This window comes from Apaloderma vittatum, unplaced genomic scaffold, assembly GCF_000703405.1.
Source record: "Apaloderma vittatum isolate BGI_N311 unplaced genomic scaffold, ASM70340v1 scaffold5706, whole genome shotgun sequence".
Classification (NCBI taxonomy): Eukaryota; Metazoa; Chordata; class Aves; order Trogoniformes; family Trogonidae; genus Apaloderma; species Apaloderma vittatum.
In genome coordinates this window covers 1-12,303 of record NW_009719905.1, presented here as the reverse complement: position 1 = coordinate 12,303, position 12,303 = coordinate 1, and the positions used below count along the sequence as shown (strand labels likewise).

Here is a 12,303-nt window from a genome sequence, read left to right as displayed (position 1 = left end):
GGCATCATCGCCTTGGCGGGCAGGGGCTGGCTGGAGTCCGAGTCCGAGCCCTACGTGCAGCAAGCGTCACTGTGGGAGAGCTGCACGCGGGGCGAGGAGGACCTCAACTGGAGCTGTGAATCCCTCATGGACTATGGTAAGCAACGGACCCCCCGGGTGTGTTGGGTGCTAATGTCACGAACGGTCTTCCCACTTCTGCCACAAAGCGGCTGCATTCTGGGATGGGGCTTCCCTTGCTTGGAATTCCCTAGAGCCAGTACTAATGGTGTTTCAGGGCTTAAACCAGCGAAGAAACACGGGTCTGGATTGCTTTGGAGCAATCTTTTCTGTTGGACAACACGGAGAAGCCAGGGTGTTGGTATTTTGTTTTATTTTCTAAAATTGTTTTACAACCAAAGTAAGAGAGCCACCTGGCCACAAGTGCCTTCTTCAGCTGACTTTCCTTCAACTCTCTGCAGCCCCAGCAGCCTTGCTCGGCACAAGCCATCTCCCCTCTCCCTGCACTGGTGGTCTCGCTGGTCAAGATGGTCAGCATGGAAACCTTCATGCAGGGTGTCCTCTGCGGAGTCGCACCAGGACAATAGCAAAATGGCCTTCCGGAGCGAGACAGCACCTTATTTTTTACTATGTCTGGCCAAGGGAAGGCAGCTACTTAGATGCCTCCTGTCCTGCAGCTTATAATGGCCTGAAATGGGTTTGCAGGCAGAAAAAAAAATACTGTTTCCTCTGTGTACTTCTCTATTGCACTGGGGCCCTAAATCAGGGGATTATTGTGCCTCTGTTTTAACTTGCTGAGCTGCTTCTGTATCTGGCATCACCAGTGTAATACTCTTACTGTACTCCCAGTTTCCGGGTTTTGGGGGGGACTTTTTTTCACATATGGGTCTGATTACATCTGCTTTTCCCTCAAACAAAATATTTCTGGACAAATAAGCAGACCCGCCTTGAGATCCTGGATGAGGGTGCTTTGGGGACAGGGAAGCTGGAAGGGCGTGTTTCAGCTGGGAGAGCCCGGACTGCTTCCCTGTGCAGCTCCCTTGCCGCCCCAGCATGGTCGACTGACTTCCAGGAGGTTTTTGTTGCAACACTCATGCATAAGCTAAATCCTGCTTGTATTGTAAGAGCAGCGACTTTGTTTCCCAGCCAGGTGATGACTGCAGTTTTTACTGTAGGTGGAAGAATTCTAGATAGAGTGACGAAAATACCCATCTCCCCCAGAGAGAGCAGAGAAGAAAGTTAGTGCAGAGTTGCTGAAAATTGCATTGCATGGGGAAGAAGTGCTAATATAATAAAGCTGCTAAAAACTTGCTTTCCTCTGTAGTGACATTGCTTCTCATGTCCCCGAGTGCTCATGGGTGTATGCTTTGCGTCAGCCCTCAGCATTGTGGAGCAAATGCAACTTTCTACTATTTTTTCTACTTAATGAGCTGTGAGAGAAGGATAGTATCCTTGACTGTGCTTATTTAATCCTTGGCTTATTTAAAGCAAAACTTATTTAAATACTTGTCTTATTTATCCTAACTTGACCTCGCCTCTTCTCTAATTTTCACGACATCAGTGCCACTGTCTACTCGGATACCATTTACATCTAGAGATAGGATGTAACATACAAATTTGAGTTTCATTTATTTGGTTTCCTTATTTGTATGTTAATGCAATTAGGCTCAAAGTAGGTAAGGGCATTTACAAGGAAAAAATGCCTAGCGGGCATTTACAGCACTGCTGCAGGAAAATAAAAGTTAATTAATTGAAATGCATGACTTGTGTTTTGCATACAATAACTACTATGCACTAACTGTGCCTCTCTTCAGGAGACGAAAGCTTCAGAGTGGATCCCCACTAACAGAAAGCTCCATTAGACAGTTTCTTAACTGAGCGGTGGCATGTGTACTAAGAAGAGGAATAGGAAAAGCAGCCAACTCAGTTTGAACAGGAAAAAAGGGGCAGGAACAGACAAAGATTTGCAAATAGGAGTGTCTCCTAAACTGCACTGCTCTTTAATGCACATTTGCAAATGCCACATGAGAGGGAAGAAGTGGTAAGGGGAAAAAAGAGTAGAATGTCATTTGGTAGGGAGGCAGGGAAGGGATTTTGTTTAGAGCTCTGTACTAGTTTGTGCCTGGGAAGTACCTGGCTGACAGCGTCTGTGTATTATCAAAATGTTGCAATGCAAAGCTGCTGTGCTGTGCTACAGTATGACTCAAGATGACTTATTTTGGACCATTGCAGCATTAAACTGTTGACTGTGTGTTTAAAAGACATCAACTAAGCCATCAGATATGACAAGGATCATTTGCAGTGTGGCTACTTGGAGAGGGTGGTCGTCTTTATAGTGATGAGGCTGTAGGTTTAGGAGCAGTATCTGGGGGGAGCTTTATCCTCACAGTTCTGAACTGCTGCTCCCAGCGACTTTGCTTTGAATTATTGCTGTAAAAGATGGGTGTGTATACGTGCGGTAAAAGTGATCCCACAGAGATTAACTCTTTCTTGTATTCCTAACAGCCAGTTGGTATTCATTAAGTATACAACTGGCGACCTAGAAGAAAAGGGAAGCATTCAGCTGGACTCTTAGTAAGTGTCAAAAAAAAAAAAAAAAGAAAGAAAAATAAAATGAAAAAGAGGGAACCTGGAAGTAGGAGCCCAGCCTTTGTGAATCATATTTTACCGTGGCTATGCCACTCTGTGTCCCTAGAGGCATGGACTTTGATACCACAGATTACTGGTGAAGCCGAGTGCATGTGTCAACTTCACTGAGGGGGCCAGGTAAATAAGACGACTGTTACATATATGCTTATCTTTCCAGTATGCCTCTTGTCAGGCATGCTTCTGTGTGATTTACAGTGCCAGGATGTATTTGAGACAAACTGCCTTAGTTTATAGCGTCAGCCGAGTTCAGGCACTTGAAAAATGCTAATGGCAGAGGTGTGGCAGTTGGTGTCTTTGTCTACACCCAGAAAACGTTTGCTGCAACTCCCCAGTAAAAGATCCCAGCAAGCAGGTGAGGCTGACGTCCCTGCCAGTGAGCTTTGCCCCAGTCAGGCACACTTTGACTACTAGCACCCTGGAGATGGTAGAAGTTGGAAATTTGTATGATTGTGCTTCTTCTGAGCTCCTGACAAAGCCAGGTGGCTAAAACCAAGCTTGTACTAACAGACTTTTATTTAATGGTTTGGCAATTGCTTTTCCTGCACTCCTAAAGCCAAAACAGAGCAGCGATTTCCAGTTTTAATTCCCAACCAGCCCTTCCAGCAAACCTTTGATTCAGGACTGTCCTGTGCTTGTGCTGGGTATGCACATACCTGCCCTTTAGCAGTCATGCTGCTGTGGAATTTTGGATGTTACATGATCAAGAAAATATTACTGACAGTACTTTCTTGCTCACAGTCCACTACTCCTTGGTTTCATCAACAATAGAATCAGGAAATATGTCTAACACTAAGGCTCCATTGCTTTCTGTTTCTTTTTTTCTTTTTATAATTTCATCATATTACGGGTGCTCATCGCTAAATAATCCCAACCCCTCCTAGTTATTTGCACAATAACATTTGCGCCTTAGTTCCTTTCTGCAGTCATCATTAATCGAGCTACGTAATAAAACCCTTAATCCTTCCTAATAATTGTAGACCTTCAGTCCCTGAACAGTTTTTTTAATGTTCTTTCAGCACCTCCTAATTGATAAATACTTTTCTGGTGATTAAATGCAAAGGACTTGACTCTTCTTTCAGGCAAAGCCAACCTGGAGAATGCTAATACCTACAACTGTTCTGCTTTTCTGCTCTCCTGTTCTTCTGCTTTCCTGTTTATGCAGCCCTAAATTACTGTGACATTATTGTTTGATTTCATGAATGGACATAATTTTTATGCCTATTTTGTGCAAGAAATGTGTTCTCTGCCACGTGAAGAGACCTGAGAATTTTCTGGTTTTATGGAAAACTTAAATTCTGGCTACGTATCTCATAATTACGAGGTACTTCTGAGCACAAACCAAATACCAGATAGAATCTGGGGCTCATCTGTCTTTCTCTGAGTCTGACCAGGCCTTTCCAGCTCTTAAGGCAGTGAAAACTAAGAGCATAAATGCGCACATCTTCCCTCTCGGCAGCCAGGAGCCGTAGGTGGAGGATCTTGCAGACCCAGACAGGAGAGATGGATGCCTGCAGGCACTCAGTCAGCTCTCGGAAGCCTCTAGGAGGAAAAGGAGCTGGGAAGGCTTGACTTGATCAATATGGAGATGACAGTGAGCCTGTATGCAGAGAGAGCAGTTTTGGTTGAAGCCCTGCGGCAGCCCTTCTGCTGAAACCTCTCCCTGGTGGTGGGGGTAGCAGTGGTTTGTGCGGGGAAGGAACATGCCAGGGCTTCACCCTACACTTGGTAATGGTGCAGCCTCCCACCTCAACCTCTTCCATCAGTCACTTATTAAAACACTTCTGGTTAATTTTTTTTTTATATTTCTCTTACATTATGTGTGTATATATATACAAGTGCAGAGTTTTTTGCTGCTCTTACCGTGACTCCCACCAGTGGCAGGCTGGCCATTTGATGGCTGTTGTCTAGTCCAGCCCAGAGTAGATCCATCCAATGCCGTGGCCAGCACCTATGACTCAGTCTTATCAAGGCTTGGCAGTATCAACCTGCTCGTAACTGTCACTGAAGATAATACAGCAGGAGGAGAGGAAGGTATAGGGTCACCAGCACCAAACTGTCGCATGTGAGCACAAAACCCATGGAATTTCGTGTTTGTGATGCCTGTTACTGCCCTGATTCTGAAGACCTGAAACAAAGCTGGGCTTATATTAATCTTCCTGACAAGACATCTCCTACAGTTGTATGTGTTGTCATTTTCATGTCACCAGAGACGAGAAAATAAATTGCTGTGAACAGTCAGGGCTGACCTGTATCCAAAAGCTTGTAGCACTTGTAAAGTAAGCACAGAGGTTATGGAAATGGCAGAGAGCACTGGAAGCTTTCTGGCTCCTATCTCCTCCAGTCATGTTTGTGTTGCACCAGACCTCAAGGTGTCTAAACTACAGGTGTGTTTGAGTCTGCAATCTAAGTTTTATCAGGCAGATGCTAGACTTGTCTTCCTACATTGTGTCAGCATACATAATGCATCTGAAAGGATGATAACTAAGTGTTTCTTCTTAACAGAGTGTTTTAACAGTGTTTTTTCTTAACAGAGCAAATATCAAGAAAGAGCTTTCCTAGGTTATTGAATAAGAATCACTTTTCCTGGGCTGGCTGTGTGTAATGGTTAAATATCCTTTTATATTAGTGATCCCTAAATAAACCCTGTTGCACAGAAAATATCCAGTACCTGCTTTAGTTATGTCAAAGAATATTTTGTATAAATAGATTTTTATCGAACCACTGATGTAGCTTTAATCTCCAGTTGCTCATTGACCATCCTTCCTCCTCACCCCCCTGCACACTCTTATGGAACAGGCATGAAACATGCACAACTGGCCGAAGGAGAACTAAGGTGAAAAGTTTTTTGCTGTTTTCAGTAGCTCCAAGAACAAAGAGGGAAAAGAAAACCCTTTTCCTTACCCTTTCTATGCCAACACGACTATATTCAGGTGGTGGCAGCGGCGGTTGGGGGTTTTGGGCCACAATCCAGCTTTTGCCCTGCCATATTTTGCTTTTGCTATTGTAATAGGGGGAAAAGAAACCTGTTCAGGCTGATCTAATGAAAATAGCTGTAGAACAATGCTTTGCTTGCAGAGAGTAAATTAATGTATGTAGTAGAGGTCTATGAGAGCGATTTACTGCATTCTCTGTCTGAAATTCCTAGTTTTTCCCCATTTATGTGACTAGTAGAGTATGCAAATTAGATTTTAACCCTTTAGGAAAAGGTTCTCTATCTCTCGTTTTGCACAGAAAGAACTGAGGCTGACAGCAGGGAGTCTTCAGAGCCACTTCAGCTGTGTTAGAGCAGACAGCTCTGACAGAAATACTTTTTATCTGGAAAATGTTCTGACCTAGATTTTGCCATCCTCTTTCTACTTTAGAGGGAGCTAGGGATCTGGCCCTACCTCTCTCTGAATGTGTGAGAGCAGAAACCCACATTATGCAGATGTGGGAAGCTAGCTGTGATGACAGCTGCCTGGAACACCAAGTACTTGCCCATGTGGTTTAGCCCATTTGGACAGGTGTCCTGCCTCCAGGGCAGGAACACCTTTGCTTGTTGTTGTTTGCATTGGGCTCACCTGAAATCCTGCTCAGTTTCTAAAGAGGACAGGGTCTGGTGGTAATAAGGGCTTTTTCACAAGCCTGTGTTACTGTGAAAGGGAAATTGCTGGCTGTTTTCTGGGAGGTTTCCTCACCTTTGCTGCAGTGCTCTGTGGTGTGTGAGTTCTGGGTGCTGGTGCTGCTCTGCTGTGATAAGACCACTTGCTTCATGCCTGAGTCTCTCCAGCCTGCAGTTTCTTGATCCTAAGAATCTCTACCATCCTGTCCCACCAAATGCCAAAGTAATGATTGCAAGAGGCCTATTCCACTACCTCCGATTCTGCTGTTTCTCCTCCACCTTCTACATTTTGGCTGTTTCTATTTTTTTTTTCCAGCTGTGAACAGATACTTATTCTTCAGAGCTTTCTCTCTGTTATCTCTCACTTCAGCTATTCCAAATCTATTTCTCTTTGGTCATGTTAATTTTACTCCACGTGCATTATTCTTGTGATAAACAAATGGGCAAGAAGCTGTATACTGACAGCAATATTATTTCCCAGCAGTTATCTTCTGTGGTGGTACCCTCTTGTCTGCTCTCATACTTCCTTGTGCATGGAAGTGGTTTTGTAAACTTGCATGTTGAACAGGAATGATAATGATAAAGTACATTCTCAGTGGCTGTGTGCCCTGTCTCCTCAGCTGTCTGTGGGTCTCTTACAGGTATGGAGTTGAGAGATGTTATCTCTATTAGCAGACTTCACTATATCTCTCTTTCCAGCAGGATAAGCTAGCGGGCAGGTTGTTCTGTGCTGCTTCATTGATGATGGTGCATCTCTGCTCTGCAGCTGTGTGCTTTGGAGGCACCCAGTATTGCTTTGACATAGGGCATGCTTCTTACAGTAAAGGATTTCAACAAAAAGTGATTAAAGGAAACCAAAGACCTGCAATGACCTACAGTTCAGTGCACCACTGTGTGTAATATCATTCTTGTTTTCTCTTCAAGGATGGGGGAGGGCAGCAGCTGCCACATACCTTGTTGGCTTTGTGATCCTGGTCATCTGTTTCGCCCTCGCAGTCATCGCGTTCTCAATTGAGATACTCCGCTTCAACTTCGTGCGAGGAATCGGAGGCTTGCTCTTTGTTGTTGGTAAGGCTGGGCACAAAGACAATCCTATTTTAGATGCAAAACAGGCATCGGCAGAAAAACATGCTAGATGGAGCCTCCCTTGTGAAATCAGCTGTCTTTGGTTTATGACTCATGGGGAGCAAGGGAAGGTTGATTTTTGTTCAGAGGACAGAGAGAGGATAAGGATTAGGGAAGATCCAGTGGCCTTTTTCAGTTAGCACTTTTCCAAAAGCAGTGTACAGGGGAAACCATCACTTTTGACCCTTCATGTCACTTGCTAAGCTTTAGGAGCTGAGAGCCCCAGGTGCTTCCCGTCCTCCTAGTGGGGAGGAAGTGTGACGGAGCTATGGTACAGGCAGGAGGTAACTGGCTCCACAGGGATCCTGCCTGGCTTTAGGACAGGGCTGGTTATGACATGCAGGTACGTGCCTTAGCAACCTGGCAACATCAGCTGTTGCTGCTGCAGTCAGACAGGCGTGGGGATCTGCCTTGGCCAGAAGTCACGTACCTCTGTAAGAATGCAGAGTTGATTGTAGGACTGAAGCTGATTCTTGCATACCTTAAAAAGATAGGTAGTTACTTTCGGTACCTTTTTTTTTTTTTCCAGTGGGAAATGTAATACATTCATTGTCATTTACTCCTGCTTTTCTTTCTTTCTTTCCCTCTCTAGCTGCATTCCAGATCATAGGCTTGGTCATCTACCCAGTGAAATTCACAGAAGAAATTCCACTGACAGGAGATAATATGTTCAGCTGGGCCTATGGCTTTGGTTGGGCCAGCACTGTTGTTGTGATTGGTTGTGCTTTCTTCTTCTGCTGCCTCCCCAACTGGGAAGATGAAGTCCTGGGAAACATCAAGCCTACCTATTACTACTCCTCCCCAGAGAGAGCACCGTACTTAAATTGAAAGATTAAATCCAAGTACAGTCAACTGTCAAAACAAGAGGAGCACTTCTGATGTAAATCTGGTGCAATTACAAACTGAAAAGAACTGACCTTATTTCTTCAGAGTATTTCTTGCTAGCCCTGGCAATAAATTAGTAAAAACATTGGCATCTTTAAGCAAATAGCTTTTACCTAAAGTATTATTTACGTATTCTCATGTCAATTCTGTCTGGGTGGTTTACTTGCTCCTTCCCCTCCCAACTAATTGAGTCATCATTTATTTTATTCAAACATTTGCTTATGAATAAAGATGTAGTGTTTCAAGTTTAGAAAGTAAGAGGAGAAATTTTAAACAACCCATTAGAGGGACCTGCAAATTATTTTGTTTTCACTTTTGACAAAATTGCCTTAAATGGAACTAGGAAGAAAATCCAGCCTTCTGAAGAGTGCTTTCTTTTTTTTTTTTTCCCCTCCACCAAAGTCAGTCACAAGGAAGGAACTTCCCTGAGACTATTGCAGGCACCTGCTGCCTAAGAATGTGTTCTCATTCTTGTTACTGGACTATTGTTGACTATTAGCTATTGGAATTAAGAGGAAAATAAAATTAAAATTTATTTTCCACCAGTTGGTGCTGTTGGATGGAGATTTCTAAAGCATGGAGCTGGTGTGTATAACCATGACTAATGTAGCACTTAGTGTTTTTGTGGCCACTGCAGGACTTGTGCCACATATAATTTAATATACACTGCACAGAGAGAATCAATAAACTTTTGTATGTTAAACTAAATACATTTTACATGGTATCTGAGGGATCCAGATTTAAAAAATACCTTTGAGCAGAAACATACACTGTTCTTTATGTCCAACTTTTTAAAACTGCAGCTTAATTAAAAATTAATTTAAAACTGTCCTTAACTGTCAGCTGTGTTTTGGAGGGAAATCTTGGCATAAGGTGTTGAAAACCACCAGAAGTTTCTAAAATGCACTGCAAGTACTCCAGAGTTTAGTAAATTTGCAGATGCTTTGTGAGTCGCTAGCTATAACAGGTAAAAATAGAAAAGCAGTTCTGTGAGCAATTTACATATGCAAAATTCATACAGACGCCCATCTCGGAGTAATCTGTCTGGCTTGTAGCTTGTGTGTCTGGAGCCAGGGATTCCAAATTAGTATTCCAGCGAGTCAGAGCCATGTCTGTGTTGGTCATGGACCTGCAGCAGCTTACAGCAGATGTAATTATGGTCTGTAATCTTTATCAGAGCTTTCTTCATCTGGAGAAGACGCTCATTAGTGAATCTCCTCTTCCAGCTATGGGGGAAGCAGCTCTAGCAGAGACAGATTTCTGAGGGGAGTACAGGTAGGGTGGAAAGCAAATGCTGTGTGTTACTCTGTAATGAGCAGCTGAGGACTTAATTCTTGGTATCTCAAACCCAATACTTAGGGTAAGTGTGTGGATATATGCATTCATGCACACATAAACAATAGAATTTAAAAAGCATTAATCAGCACACTGTAAAACTTAAATGATTTAGAACCAAGCTTTTTCAATGCCCAGTATTTCTTGTACTATATATTGTATATCTTTCTGTTTTGTAACACCTTTTTAAATTTGATTATTCTATGTACTGGATGTGATCATGTTTTGGAAAGGCCATTTGATTTCTGAAGGTCCCTTCCAGGCCTCTGTTTTATAACTTTACAGAGTGTAAACATCTGCAGACTTCAGAACTGTGTTACAAGTCCAGTTGTGGTTTATACAATCAACTGTATCTATGATTCTTGCTGAAGAAGAGAATCCAGTGACAAATGTGTGTCTTGTATTTTCTTTTTTTCTCCATGCTTTTCTGTACAGTACTGCCTGGTGAGGAATACTGTGTAGACTTATCTGAAACCTAAGTAGCGATACTACCTACTTTCTAGTGAATTCAAAACGCAGCAGAGAATACTAAGTCTGGAATATCCTTACACATCTAAAGCTAAAAAGGAGAAAAAGGACATAAGAAAATGAACACCCTTCTTAATGAGAGGGAGGATGGTATGGTAATAGAGATTAACATAATTTCAGTCTATGAGTTTTGTTGTGTTTGTTTTTTATAAGCAGTGTCATAATTTGTCAAAAAAGAACTAATGTAAAATAAACTTGGCTCTGAGTATACTGGGAGGGGTAGAAGCGTAGTCAGTGTGTTACACAAGTAAGACGTTTGGGAGAAAGCTATTGCAAATAGTCAATAGTTACTCTCAAGTGATACTAATGTATGTGGCACTCCTTTAAAATGTCATGGCTTAATTAAAACTGTTTTAACTGATGGTTGTAGAAACTTGGTGGTGTTTGTGGTTCACAAATTTATCCCATAAACTCAAGCAAATAGCCATTCTTTCCTTCTCTTAATGTGAGTATCAGTATCCATGAAATGTCGAGTTAATAAACAAAGTTAAAAGACCTCGTGTCCAGGAGACAACAGCTTCATGTTGCAGTCGCATAAGCCTAAGCATACTCTGCAAAACACATCTGTGCACTTTCATCAAAAGTGCTGGGCATAGAAAGCTCTTTGCTAAGCCAAAACCTCCTAAAAGCATCACAGCTTGAGGGAGAACTCTAGACTTTTTAAGTATGTGACGGTCTACAGGAGGTCTCAGATGTGGGAAGCCTGTTCTTTTTCTATCAAAACTGTACAAAGTAGCTTTGGATCAAAAGCTGTAAATAGTAAGAAAAAGCTGAAGTACTTGTCTTCGTGTTTTTTTTACAATTCTCTCATGATTAGAAACCTTTCCCTTTCTAACCTTAGGTTATACATGGCCTGTATACAGCCCTGTGATGGGGGCACTCCGTTTCTCTGTTTTTACAAAGAGCATATCTCTGGTCAGCCACCGCTGTCTTAATCCAGCCTGATTTCTGGAAAGATAGGTTCACCGTTCTGATTTTTTTAGCTGTCCTCATCCTTAAATGTCATAGTTTTAAAGCATGTTTACTATCCTGGATTCTGGAAGCTTGAATGGGTTTCTTTTGGTTTTGGTTTCCCCCCTCCTCCTCCATTAACCACTTTTAATTTTAAGTACACAGTAAGGGAAAATATTTTGGTTCATTTTAGATTTTCCTAAATGCTTTGAAGATAATTGGAGAAAGTTTTGTATAATGCTTTTTTTTTTTTTCATGAAGAACATTTTTACCTGCAAATCTGTGTTCAGCTGCAGCCTAAATCTGTGCTTACTAAAATCCACTAAACAACTTGCGTGAGCTTCATGCTGCAGGGTTGCTCCTTATAATCCAACCCTGGAGGAGACAGAGCAGTTTGGGAGAATCTGAGTACACTTGGCTCTTGTTTTAGGAGCAGTTATGAGCAATGAAAAACATGCATGACGGGGTGCTAGGGAAGGCTAATTGAACTGAATGGGGTGATTAATGTTTAAATCTCATGAAACTGGGAAACAGTGGCCACACCTCACTGGGATTTCATGGTTTTAGTTGAGGTAACAAGTGACTAATTTTTTAGACAGTTCCATGACAAGGTAAAATTCTTAAGTAGTATTCACCTGACCTTTACATCATAGAATCATAGAACAATTCAGGTTGGAAGAGACCCTTGGGATCATCAAGTCCAACCATTAACCGTACACTACAAGTTCACTCCTAAACCGTATCACCCACCACCACCTCTAAGCGACACTCAAACACATCCAGGGGTGGTGACTCAACCAGCTCCCTAGGCAGTCTATTCCAGTTTCTGACCACTCTTTCTGTGAAGAATTTCTTCCTAATGTCCAGCCTAAACCTGCCCTGTTGCAGCTTGAAACCATTCTCGCTGGTTCTGTCCCTAATTACCTGTGAGAAGAGACCAGCACCAACCTCTCTACAATGTCCTTTCAAGTAATCGTAGAGCATGATGAGGTCCCCCCTCAGCCTCCTCTTCGTCAAACTGAACAGACCCAGCTCCCTTAATCACTCCTCCTAAGGTCTGTTCTCCAGGCCCTTCACCAGTTTTGTTGCCCTCCTCTGCACCTGCTCCAACACCTTTGCCCTCCTCTGCCCCCGCTCCAACACCTCGATACCTCTCTTATACTGAGGTACCCATAACGGAACACAATACTCAAGGTGCGGTGTCACCAGTGCTGAGTACAGAGGGACAATCA

At 42.7% G+C, this 12,303-nt stretch overlaps 1 protein-coding gene across 1 annotated transcript; it reads left to right on the top strand.

The window, feature by feature from the left end:
- The first annotated feature begins 6 nt into the window (after positions 1 to 6).
- Positions 7 to 8,636, top strand: LOC104275000 (p53 apoptosis effector related to PMP-22-like). The gene is made up of 3 exons (XM_009870822.1): positions 7 to 136; positions 7,172 to 7,315; positions 7,965 to 8,636. The coding sequence occupies exons 1-3, from the start codon at positions 127 to 129 to the stop codon at positions 8,198 to 8,200; spliced, it is 390 nt and encodes a 129-aa protein (XP_009869124.1). The 5' UTR covers positions 7 to 126; the 3' UTR covers positions 8,201 to 8,636.
- Positions 8,637 to 12,303: the final 3,667 nt, after the last annotated feature.